The sequence below is a fragment of the Sciurus carolinensis genome, chromosome 11 (genome assembly GCF_902686445.1).
Source record: "Sciurus carolinensis chromosome 11, mSciCar1.2, whole genome shotgun sequence".
NCBI lineage: Eukaryota > Metazoa > Chordata > Mammalia > Rodentia > Sciuridae > Sciurus > Sciurus carolinensis.
Window position 1 is genome coordinate 110,520,869 of NC_062223.1, and position 13,270 is coordinate 110,534,138.

A 13,270-nucleotide genomic window follows, 5' to 3' on the forward strand; every position below is an offset into this window, starting at 1 on the left:
TTCCAGTTATACCTTCTTGCACTATCTTGACTATTACACTGAGAGGTCTTACCCACTGCCCAGGGGTCCAGGCCAGCCATGCTTCGGAAGTGGATGGTGCTCTAAAAGGAACCATTTAAAACTAGATGGCTCAGTGTATCCCTTTACATGGTTCACAAAAACCACTTCTTAGCCAGTAAAATAGAACCTAGATCTGAACACAGGAATTGAGGAAAAACCATCCAGATAGAGACACTGAATTTCTCTGGTAAATTCTCATCCTACAAATTCACCAAGCTCCCAGGGATCTGATTCAAATCACCGCAGCCACTATTTTGGCCTCTGTATCAGTGTTTCCCACCTTAATCTTTCACATATGGAAATTATATTCCCAAATCTCCTAAGCAGATGAGACACCAGTTAAAGAAATTCTATAAAACATTAATGAAGGATAGGAAACAAAAGGGTTAAGAAATACAGAATATCAAACACATCAATCAGGTGTTATTAACCATGAATCAGTTTTAGACCCCAAGCTTACTTGTATAAAAATTTTCTGCATGATTTGTACTTGACCTGCCTTATGGAGAAACAGCCCCTATTGTCATCAGATTCCCAGAGAGTCCAAATCCTCCCAACTTCAGTGATTTCAATAACCTAGCTTATATATTACAGCTTGCAAGCTCCACCTCACTGTTTCCATTAGTCACACCCCTTAAAAACAAACCTCAGGGATCTAAAGTCTTGAGCTGCTTTAAGTGCAAAGTTGCAGAGAGAAAGGAAACTGGAGATAAGTATTTGTATTGCAAACTACAGCAGCATCTCCTCATAGAGTCTTAATATTGGAAAACTGAAGTGACTTAAGAATGGGGACACTTTGTTCATATGCCTCAAGCCATGTTCTATATCTTTTAAAGGATTGTTACTTCATAAGGAATCCATATTTGGACTCTCTGAAGTTGTGTAAAACTTAATTTCACAAATTCTCAAACATCTAGTCTTTAGATCAACCTGGATTCTTGTTCTACAGTTTTGACCCATTTGTTTTTGTTTTTTTTTTTGGGGGGGGGTTTGAGCTTGATTCCTACTCCCTATCCTGGGTCCTTTTATTCGGGACCTATATTTTTCTTACTTCAAAAACTGAAATGTGCCCAATCCTGTTAATTTCACCTAAACCCCTGGCCCTGTCTGTTTTGATAGAAGGTCTGCCTAACCTATCTTGTGGGGCTGTTCTATGACCTATCTCTACAACTTTATGTCTGCTTCCCCTAATGCTCTGACATTACTATCAATAGATCCAAGATCCTAAACTAGATGTTCATTAGTACGTGATTTCTTCAGTTCCAGTATATGATTTCTAATTCTGAGTTCCTTAGCATTCAGGTTTATGAAGAATTTGGAAAGGGTTCAAAAGTTCGTCATAAAATTATTTAAAATGTGGAGAAAAGAGTCTATGAAAAAAGTTAAAATGATCTGACATTTTAAATCTGGGACAGTAATAATTTCTAAATTAATATAGCAGGACCAGTGGAGGAAAGTAGGTATTTTTCAAGAAAAGGCAAAATAGAAATGGAGGAATATTATAGAATGAGAATGCAGGTTGACCTTGAAGACTGACTCTTTGAGAAATTTGTGAACTAAGTTTTACACACAATTTTAGTGGGTTCGGAAATGCCTATAAAATGGATTTGTCAGGACTCTATGGACCTCAAATTAAGCAACCTTCTGATTTAAGGATATATTTCAGAGTGATAGCTATTAACCACAGAAGAGATAATCAAATGAAGGTGACAAATATTCCTCTGTAAAGGTGCTATTAAAATAGAACTTTTTCATGAAAAGTTAATGTTAGAGATCATTTGCATACTGATTAGACTGTTTTCTGAATAATAAAACTGTCAGATACTGTCAAATACTAAGCATATCTATCCACTCATTCAAGCTGGATTCATATTGAAAAGAAAGCAATCAAATTATAGGCAGAATACCATTTTTATTTGAGGTCCTACTATGTGTACTCTGACTTACCCTACCACGAATGAGATATGTAACACAAGATGATTCAGTCACTTCTCTGAGCCTCTATTTCCTTACCTATAAAATGAGAAAATTTGGACTACATAGTTTTTTTAGGTACTTTCTATTTGTGATATTCACCCTGAGTTATGCAAGAAAACAAATAATATATGCACTATGCATTTAGGATTTGCAGCCTTCATCTTGCTTATAAGTAATAAAAAGAATACCAAATAGAATGAAATTTAATCAGCAGATTTATGTATTAATTCTTTCAAAATAAACAGATTTCATTTGCTCAAATAGCAAAACAAAGGGACAATCGGAACTCTGAAACAAATTTACTGATACTTTCTTCTTGTTTATAACAATTACATGAAACACAATATATCAAGACAGATTAAGACTACTGATTTCCTTACAAATGTATAATAGAACAAACTTGTCAGGACAGGTTGAGGTTATGCTTATACTAGCACCAACAAATTTCACAATTGTTCTGTGACAGGATTAATTATTATTCTTTGCCTCACAGGAAACAGACAGTAAACTTAAGTAGTGTATATTTCTGTGTTACCTTAAAAAATTATTATCCACTGTGTGACTCTATTCTTCAGAATTCATAAGTACTTGATGTTTATACTTAGTAAACTCAATAAATAATAGATACTGTTCTGGAAGGAAATATTTGTTTTTGGTTTTTTTTGGGGGGGAAATATTTGTAAAAGGTAATCTTTTTTAAAAAAATGGGTAAGATATACCCATTTTTAAAACAAGAGATACACTATTTGCAATCTTGAAAACAGATAAAAGTATACAATTTAATTTATCTTTTGGAAATGATTTTCTTGATATCAAACTATTTACCAAGTGTTAAGCAGCCTCCAAACTGAATTTCATGTATGCTAAAAAAACAACCACAAAATACTGGATAACTACGTGAAAAAGAATGAAGCTGAACTTCTAACTCACACCAAACACAAAAAATAATTGAAAAGCAATTTAAAAACCTAAAATGAAAGAGCTAAAACTATAAAAATCTTAGAAAAAAACACAGGCACAATATTGGCAACCTTGGATGAGGCACATCAATGATTTTCAAGATATGACACCCAACACACAAGAAAGAAAAGAAAACCCAGACAAACTGGACAATTCCAAGAATTAAAATAAAGCTCACGATGAAATGTCACTTCCTACAAATTAGAATGACTATAATAAAAAATGATAAATAACTTACTGGTGAAGACTTAAGAGAAGCTGGACTCCTACACTATTGGTCGACATGTAAAACAATGTAGTTACTGTGGAAAATAACTCTGCAGGTCCTTAAATGGTTATGTGATCCTAAAATTCTACTCCTAGGTACAAAAACTTGTACAAAAGTGTTCACTGCAGCACTATTCATAATAGTCAAAAGTGAAAACAGCCCCAACATCAATCAACTGATGAACCAATAAACAAAATATGGCATATATTTATACTATAAAGTTTTATTTGGCAATAGATGAATACTGATACATGCCATAACATGAATGAGCCTGAAAACACCCTAATTTAGAGAAAAGTCACAGCCCATATATGATTCCATTTATATAAATGGTACAGAATAAGCAAATAAGAGCATAATTTTTTAGAGAATATATTATTTATTGAATGTTATAATTCAATTTATTGATGTTTTCGAATTTTAAAAAAAATTTAAAAATTTGTTTTTAATTATGTGACAGTATAATGTATTTTGACACTATCATACATACATGGAATATAACTTCCAATTTTTGTGGTTGTACATGATGTGGAATTACACTGGTCATGTATTCATATATGAACATAGTAAAGTTATGTCCAATTATTTTTACTGTAAGAGACAGCATAAATTAATGTTTGTCAATGGTATGAGGATGTGGGATTAGGAGATCATAACTAAGAAGTGTGATGATGGATGTACAATTCTAGAAATATTCTAAAAGTTATTGAACTGTAACTTAAATTGGGTAAATTGTATGATATATGAATTAAATTTGTTAAACATAAAAAAATCTAACTACATAACTATTAAACCTTTGGGCAAACTTGTTCGAAGTCAGAAGCTGTAATATTCTTCCTTGTAGCAATCATCTGAAGTATAAAATATGAAAATGGAAAATTACTTGTCTTTTCTGTCCAATATATTTTTATGTAAAATGTTTCAATGACTCTTCATCTGAATTCCTCAGAGATATGTGCAAAGCACCCACCTGCTTGCCACCACTCCTCACATGCCTTCTTTAAGGGTTTTCACACAGTAAATTCAAGAATTGTGTATTAAGTGAATGAATTAACATCATCTATATATGAGATTTTTAAGATACTAGCATAAATGTGTCTATTAAATGAAGTTATAAACAGGTAAATAAAGTTCTGTATTTTTACTTTTCAGAACTCGGAAAACACTTGTTACATAAAAACCTGCCTATAAACTCTCATTAAAATTTTAAGTTCTTGTCACCTAAGAGCTACAACACTATTTTTGCAATCTCTAAATCACTCTGACTTTAGTCATTCTTAGTTCTCAAAGCAATTATATGAAAATAAAGTATATCAAAAAAGGAACAGGATGAAAGATTTAAGTCAGAGGTGAACTGCATTTTTTCACATTTTGCTTAGAAACAAAATCTAAGCATTTCAAAGTCAAATGAAATGGTGGAGAAGTCACTTTTAAGTATGTAAAATAAATAAGCAGAGTACTAAAAGAAGGACTTTGCAGAAAGCTTTTAAAGAACTCCAAATTTTCAAGGATAGAAAAAATCTTTAATAAAACTTACAAATTGCATTATTCAAATTTGATTATCAGTCCTTTTGTGACTAGTCTGTGCAATTCAGTGAGCAATAAACTTTCTTTTTTTACCTCCTCTGCATGCCTGCAGCATTTATTTTTGAAGACATATCCTAGTCACTGAACAATTATAGTTCAAAGACACTGGCTCTGCAAGCAAAAAAGAGAATTATTTTTAACCTTGCACCTTACTTCTGGCTCCTATTATCACAGTGATATTTTGACCACTGGGTAAGTTAAAGTTTTCTGCCCAGTGTCAGTCTGCACTAAGTATAATCTTTTTTTCATTCATAAATCCTCCCATCCAGAATCAGTTTGAGTATTTAACTAAAATGAATACGACAGTACAGACTACTGTGAAGGGATATAAACTTCTTTCTGAGATTAAGAAAGAAATACTTTTACTTTTGGCTCTTTCCTCTTTCCACAAGAAATTTATCACTTTGATGTACAATAAACATGAAAATCTATGTAATGTAGAATGGGCACTGACTAGAAGACAGACACTGGGCTTTAATTCTAGGCCCTAGTTCTACCATATAATTTCTCAGATTCTCTTTAAAATAAGTATAATACCTGTCCTATCCACCATAAAGAATTGTATCATCAAATAAGAACCAAGTCCATACAGACTCACATACAGTGTCACCTAGTAATAACTATTATCAAAGTTGAGGTTCCAGGAAGTCAATATAGGTGTAGAAGAAGGAATATATTCTCCTAGGTGTAAATTGGGTCCCAGGTAAATAAGGAAAGCAAAAGGCCACAGAACAGCTGAGTGTTCCAGATCTTTGATATGTGAGCTGATGTGGTCATACATAAATTCCATTTTCAGATGCCAAAAACAAGTGACCAGACATCCAAAAACAGGTTTTACATTTCAGTGATGCCAGTTGACAGGTGTCTGTCAAAATTAGGTCAAGACTACTCAGCACACCACTGACATACAGTGCTGATGAGGTTGCTCCTGCTGTCAGTTGGATGTTTCCAATCTAAACTTGTCCTAGATAAATAGGATTTAAAAATTATAAAATAAACTGGGCTGTGTTGCCTGCAAGCCTCATACATATACACATATATAACCTTGACATTATATAGCTACTTTTGTGACACTTCATAGTTTACAAGTTTTAGTGGCAAATTAAGTTATAAAGGCAGCAAGTTAATTATAATTACGTGTTTGGGGTAAGCTGTATGTAGTCCTGAAAGGTACAAGATGCCTCTATATTGAAAAGAACCATACCACACCACATCCAGGACAGAAGGATAAGAACTGTTAAAGAATTCAGGTATCTAAGTTATTGACTGGAGACTGTTTCATTTTCTATAGGTACCATCAGTTTTCTCATTTCTTCTCAGTTCGCTGAATATGTGCCATTTGTCTGGCAGAATTTTCAACAAATCATAACCTGGGAGAATGCTAAAGTCATAGGAAGTTTTAGACAAATGCATAAAAATAAGAGATTAACTTTGATTTTATAAAAACTATGATTTATTCTGTTCTAATATATGAATTTGAGTTATAAAAAGTTAATTTTTCCTCTACCATGTTAAAATGTATTACTATGTTCATATTTTAAGTAAGAAGAATTGGATATGAGTGTTTCTTCTCAGATTTAAGATGTATAATAAAAAAGCCTACTGAATTGAGAGAGTTTTAGCTGGTTTCCCACACATAGGATTTTCCACGCAGAATTATCTGAGGTACAGAATTCAGTTCACCCACAGTTAAATTTGAAATATAGTCCTATACATCTATCTGGAGAAAATGTCAAGCTCTCTAACCGAAAGCAAGGTTGAGTTATTAGCTTGGAAATCAGCCTTGCTGAAAAGCTCCTGAAATACATCTGCCTCACACAAAACATTGAAAAGTAACAGATAGGAAGGCATAAACCCCACAAAGGTTCCAAAGTAATTAGGCCAGTGATTGTATCATTGACTGTCACAATTAGTCAATGTTTACCAAACATTTACCTAGCAGTTGCAGCACATATAACAAAACAATTTTATGTACCTGATTTAACGCAACTCATTTTGTGAATAACACCAGAGATGGGTTCAGTAGGATACTGGTTGAAGCATGGGCATAATATTTTTCTCAATATAGAAAAATAAAACTAAAGCTTATTCCCTAAGAGGTTTCATTCAAGCTCCAGTACCAGACACACACATGGTGAAGTCAGTTCTTGGGGGTGTTCTACTATGAAGCACTATAAGCAGATCTGGACCTAGAGGAAGTAGATAAAAAAGAAAGAACGAAATCTACAACGGCAGCATTTTATGTAAGAATTATTAAGATGTTGAATTATTTTCCCTTAACTGCTTTCCTGTGTTTCTAAGTCTCTTTTCCCTATCACAAACTCACCTATTTAAACAGTTTTCAATTAATAAGTGAAACCAAAGGGTCAATATGTTTAAGTCAGTTTTAGTCAGCTTTTTGTCTCTGGGACCAAAATACTTGATAAGAACAATTTAGAGGAGGAAAAGTTTATTTGGAGCTCATGGTTTCCAAGGTCTCAGTCCATACACAGCTGACTCCATGGCTCTGGGACCAAGGTGAGGCAGCACATCATAAAGGAGGGGCCCAAAGAAGGAGGATGCTCAAATCACACTGGTGAGGAAGCAGAGAGAGTGGAAGGGGCCACAAGGAAGATGCACATCTCTGGGGCATTCCCCTAGTGACTCACCTCCTTCAGTCATGCTCTACCAGTCTACAATTACTCTCAAGACAGTCAATTTAAACTAGGATGGATTGATTAGTTACATCTCTCATAATCCAATCATTTTACCTCTAACTACTCCTGCATTAACAGGAGCTTTGGGAGGATAACTCATATTCAAACCGTAACAGCCAACACAAATCATCCCGTGATTCAAATATATGCTTCCAGACATTAAAACGGTTCTGTACAAATATGGTTATCTGCATTATCTGTATGCCATTATATTTTAGAACTCTATTTTTTGGAATTATTATATGAATTTATTGTATATTCTTTTGAAGAGCCTCAAATTTTCAATGGAAAATCTTTGTTCTTTGAAGGTGGATTTGATTTTTAGAAATAGTCAAATCCTTTTACAAGCAAATATGTCAAGTAATCCAGCCAGGTAACTCTACCTGAGGTTAAAATAAAAGTGGCTATAATATAAGAGCACAACGTCTTATATAGCATCTATACACAGTTCCTCAAATATACCTGTCTTAGGAACTTTGAATTTCCTGAAATTTTTTTTAAAGCATGTTCTTTTTCACCCATAAAAGAATTAAGGGTGACTTCAAAAAGGTCTTCTCTTGAATACTCTAATGCAGACTGATCTGGTTCAATATCCATATTTGTCCTAATCAGGGTTTTTGTCTGTTTCTTTAATAACAATTATTACCATTTATTAATTTTTTTTTTTTGGTACTGGATATTGAACCCAGCAGCACTTAACCACTGGGCCACATCCCCAATCCTTTTTCACATTTTATTTAGAGACAGGTCTCCCTGAGTTGCTTAGGACCGGACTAAGTCTCTGAGGCTGGCTTTGAACTCTAGGTCCTCCTGCCTCAGCCTCCCAAGCCACTGGAATTAAAGGTGTGTGCCTCCACAGCCAGAAAAGTTTGTTATTGTTTATCTCTTATTCTGGATCTGTGCTGTCCAATATAGCAATCCCTAAACATGGTTATTTAAATTAAAATTAACTACAATTAAGTAAAATTAAAGGAAAAACTAATGAAGTAGATATCACTAAAATGAAAGAATTTTTGTTCTTTGAAAGATGCTGTCTGGAGATAAGAAAGACAAGTCACAGTCTGAGAGAAAACATTTCGCAAATCATATATATGACGAAGAATTTGGATCCAGAATGTATCAATTACTCTCAAAACTCAAAGCTAACAACTCAATTAAAACTGGGCAAAATACTAAAATAGACACTTAACCAAAGATAATATATGCACAACAGATAAGCACATGAAAAGATGCTCAGTCATCAGTTATTAAGAAAACACAAACCAAAACTACTGGATACTACTTTACACCCCACTAGGATGACTATAAATAAAAAGATAGACAATAACAAGTGCAGGTGAAAATGTGGAAAAATTGGACTCTAAAATACTACTCATGAGACTGTGAAATCACTTAAAAAAAAAAAAGACTTAACAGTATCTTAGAAAGTTAAGTATATACCTAAAAAAGATCCACTAATTTTATACCTAAGTGTTTACCCCAAACAAAATCAAAATTCCATGCAGATTTGTATATGAATGATCACATTTTAATAGTCAAAACTGGAAATAATCCAAATGATCATTAGCAGATAGTTAAACTTTGGTCTATAGGTTGTGCATCCCTAACCTAAAAATTTGCACTTCAAAATGCTCTAAAATCTGAAAATTTCTGAGCTCTGACGTTAAGCTACAAGTGCAAAGTTCCACACTAGACCTCGTGTAACAGGCTGCAGTAAAAACACAGGTGCGCTTAAATTATTGTACAAAATTAACTTCAAGCTCTGTATATAAACTGTATACAAAACATAAATGAATTTCATGTTGATATTTGAGTGCATTCTCTGAGATATCTCATTATGCATTCTAGGTACTGAGAAGAGAACCTGAAACAATATATTGAACTTACTCTATTCTATTTAGAATCCCTATTCTAAAGGTTTTCAAAATCAGGTGAGGGGTGCAAGTAACACATAAGAACACAAATAAGAAAATATCAGGCAAAGAGTAATGATAATGACAATAAAGTAGAAGGTAGAGTATGACTGAGGGCTACTTTCTTCTAATCAAAACAGGCTTCTGAGAGACCTAAGATCTAAACATTAAGAGTAAATACCATAAAGACCTGGGGCAGGTGCAGAAGAAATAACAAGGCCTTAAAAAAGGCCTCAGCTGATGACTCCACCTCTGAAAAAGAAGGTCCACTTGGTGGGAGAATACACAAGCAAGGGGAGGGGAGGCAGATAAGTGGGAGAAGTAGATGCTGCCAAGAAAAAAGGAATAAATTTTATTATAAAGGTGATGGAAAACCACTTCAGGATTTAAAGTAGATGAGCAACATGATAAATTCACATTTTTAAAAGATCATTCTGGTACTGCTAAATGAAGAATGGGGATCATGTTAGGATAAGAAAGGTGTTAGGCAATGAGGTTCTGCAAAGGTACAAGTGAGAGATGGTGGTGACATGGCTAACACTACAAAGGCAGCAGTAGAAAATGAAGCAGAAATTCAAGATACATTGCAAGTGACAGTAGCTATTCTGATGGACTGGTTGTTGCATATAAGGAAATGAGTTGAAAATGAATCCTAGATTTTTGGCTTGAACAACTGGGACACAATAATGTGAACTACAGACAAGGGAAAAATTACAAAGAATAAGTGCTAGCCTTTAAATAGACGTGTAAGTAGACACATGTCATCATTCACTCAATTTCATATTTAATTTTTCCAGCAAACTTGCAAAAGTAGGTACTGGTTTGGTAATATATCAAATATATAAAATATATTTTATAATGAAGGACACCATCTTGGAGACAGAGGCTATGCTGAATAAAAGGAACATGAGAAAAAATGGTAAAACTACCCTTCATTTACTGGACAAGTACTACTTGACAAATGATGAATCTTACTTTTAATGCTCTAAAGCATGCTTAATTAACCTTCGTAAAAAAGAAAGAAAATTGTTCAGGGATATAAATTGGATTTTCTTCCAATTCCTTAAGTTTACAAAAATCAACAATGCTTTAAAATCTATGTCAATTACTGAACATTCATTTGCCTTCCTAAATGTGCCGCTAACCTGGTAAATTCACATATGTTTATTTAGAAAGACTTGATCACACACATCCTCCCTCCATTTCTGAAGGGGAAAAAGCGACAAGGACAAACGGCAGCCTCAATACATCAAAGGCTGAGCCGGCACTACAACCCATACATCAAGTTCACAGACACCCCTAGATGGCTCTGCGACATGGTCAAGGTCCTTGGGAGCTCACATAGACGTCTATACCTGATGCACCCATCTCCCTTCTCTTCAACTGACCTCTAGCCAACCCACCATTCTGGTGGGAAAATTTATTAAAGGCCGTAAAATCTGGACAAGCAGGGAGCCTGTGTAACCCCTTCCTTGAATCTCTAGTTATAGCAATGCAATGCCTTAAAATGTTTCTTAAGGAAGAGCTCGATTCTCCCTCTAATCGCAACTTGTTTCCAGAGAAGCTGCAAAGGCACCACCACCATGACAAGGAATGAAAATGGCCAAATATCTGAAGATCTTGGGCTGGAGGAGGGGGAAGCAGATATCGCTAAAAACACGCAAATCAACTCCTGAGAGAGACTAAGCCGCGGCCGGCAGCTCACTGCCCACGTGCACTTGCTCAGCTAACTGTTCCAAAGAAACCTGACCCGGGTCGGAATCCTCCCACCTCCGCGCACCGCCTTCATGGGCAGGGAACGCTACAAGTTGTCTCCCGCAACCCTTCTCCCACCTTTGACAGGAACACGCGCGCCGAGCCCACACTCGCACCCGGTCCCTCTCCCGCCCCGCCAAGCCCTCCGCGGGCGAGGAGCTCAGGTCGCAGTCCCCCCACACCTTCCACCGCAGCCCACCGGCTCGCACCCAGCCCGCTTCTAGGCCGGGCCAAACCTCCGCGCCCACAGCGCGCACGGCTAGCATCCCACATCTGCCCCTCCAACTCTGACCACCACCGGGAGCCCGGAATCGCCGGGACCTCGGCGCGCCCGCGTGGGAGCACACCCTTCCCCGCACCGCCTCGCCAGGTGAGCGGCCGAGCCCGCAGCCTCCGAGCCCCGCCACCGCCTACCTTCCTAATCGCCGGCTGTGGCGCCCGGGTAGGCGCCACCGGCTCTGATGACATCAGAGCTGACCCTGCCAAGGCCACCTCGGTGACCCGGGGCCCAGCACTCGGAGGGAAAGGAGACCCCCCCCCCTCCAAAAAAAAAAAAAACGAAGTCCGCGCTCGGAAACTGAGGGATGCGCTGGGCTGCGGCTCCCGCGGCGGATGAAGACGGGGAGGGGGCTGCGGTCCGCTGCGAAGCGAATCAAGCCTCTAGATACCGAGAAGCCGGGGCTTCAGGGGTAACCGGGGGAGCGGCGGCGCGGCACGGCGTGAGGGGCGAGCGAAGGCGGGAATGTCTGCAAGAGCGCCGCCGCTGGGAACCTTGAACGTTAACCGTTAAATCCTCGCGGCGTCCTGCTCAAGCAGAGCGGCGACCCACGCGGAGGGCGCGCGCCGGCGTGGGGGCTGCGGCGGCGGCGGGCGCAAGGCCCCCAGCTTAGCCTCCTCACCTTCTTGGTGCCGGTGCCTCCCGCGATTCGAGACACTCCTGTCAGGGAAGAGGAGCGCCCAGGCTGCCCACCTAGAGTCTCCTGCTGGGGGGACATCGCTTCCATGAAGAAAATCTGCAAGCGAATCCAGCCTAGGAAGAGGCTAATTGGTCATATCTGCGGCTGGAGGGGCGACGACGCGCGTGCCAAGGCGCCACCGCCGCGCTCAGGTAGGGAGCCCAGCTCCGGTGCGGGCGGCGCGCCTCCCGTCGGGGCCATGTACCGCCGCCTGCGCGCGGCGCCGCGGGCTGCAGGCGATTACAGCCGCGACAGCCCGTCAGCGCCGCGGCCAGCCCCGCCTCGGGCCCGCCCCCTCCGCGCCGGGCGCCGCAGCCGGGACCGCCCCCCGCCGCCCTCCTCCGGCTTCGGCCCTCCCGGTGGGCAGCAGCGTGGGTCGCCCGCGTCCTTCTGTGTATATAGCATTAGGGACCAGACGACTGACTGACCGACCTCGGACCGTACTCCTAGTGTGCCCAGTCCTGAGAAGCTCACCGGCTCAGGTCAAGCACGCGGGCCTGTAGTGCACCGACAGTCGCCTCTCACGCAGCCCTGCCCACTCCACCGACCCCTTCCTTTCCCGCGGCGTCCGGGGGAAAGGCGCCGCTTCAGCGCATGCATCAGCGGAGCGGTGGCGACCTCAGCCTGAACGGAGGAGTTGCAGTGATTCCTCTCTGGATTTCGGCGGACTGCGGCGAACCCCCACCCCCGCCCCACGCCCCAGGCCTCGGGGTGGGGTTGCACGTCTCAGAGTGCAGCGGCGGTTCAAATTTGGAAGCCCCGTGTCATCGCTTGACCTCTTGTGCAATTCGCAGTCGCTTAAGCTAGCCTGTCTGGGTACCTCGGCTGGCTGCAGCAGCCCCTGCATGTTTACACCCGCGTCTCCCGCTGTCTGCGGGCTGCAGAGATGCAGGCATTCTGAACGCGAAAGCGCAATTAAGGAAAATGCAGGCAGAGAGAGGACGCTGCAATCTGGCTTAGCTATTGAGAAGGCTACAATATGTGGAAGTGTTGATCAGATATCCACGCTGAGAGCATAGCTTCCTGTTAGCCCAAATAGTGGCTCCCCCACCCTCACCCCCTGGCTGAAGAATAATCAGAGGAGCGGCTTTAGAGCCG

The 13,270-nt window shown here is 39.5% G+C and overlaps 1 protein-coding gene across 6 annotated transcripts in view; it reads right to left on the bottom strand.

Moving 5' to 3' along the window:
• Nucleotides 1-12,817, bottom strand: part of Arhgap20 (Rho GTPase activating protein 20) — a 126,892-nt gene extending 114,075 nt beyond the window's left edge. For 5 of the 6 annotated variants that reach the window (XM_047519547.1, XM_047519545.1, XM_047519548.1 and 2 more), the window contains exon 1: nt 12,116-12,415. In XM_047519547.1, the coding sequence (XP_047375503.1) occupies nt 12,116-12,220 (105 nt within the window). In that variant the 5' untranslated portion in view covers nt 12,221-12,415. Of the gene's footprint in view, nt 1-12,115; nt 12,416-12,646 lie in introns of those variants that run through there. The other variant, XM_047519549.1, reaches the window with a different exon arrangement.
• Between the last annotated feature and the right edge of the window lie 453 nt (nt 12,818-13,270).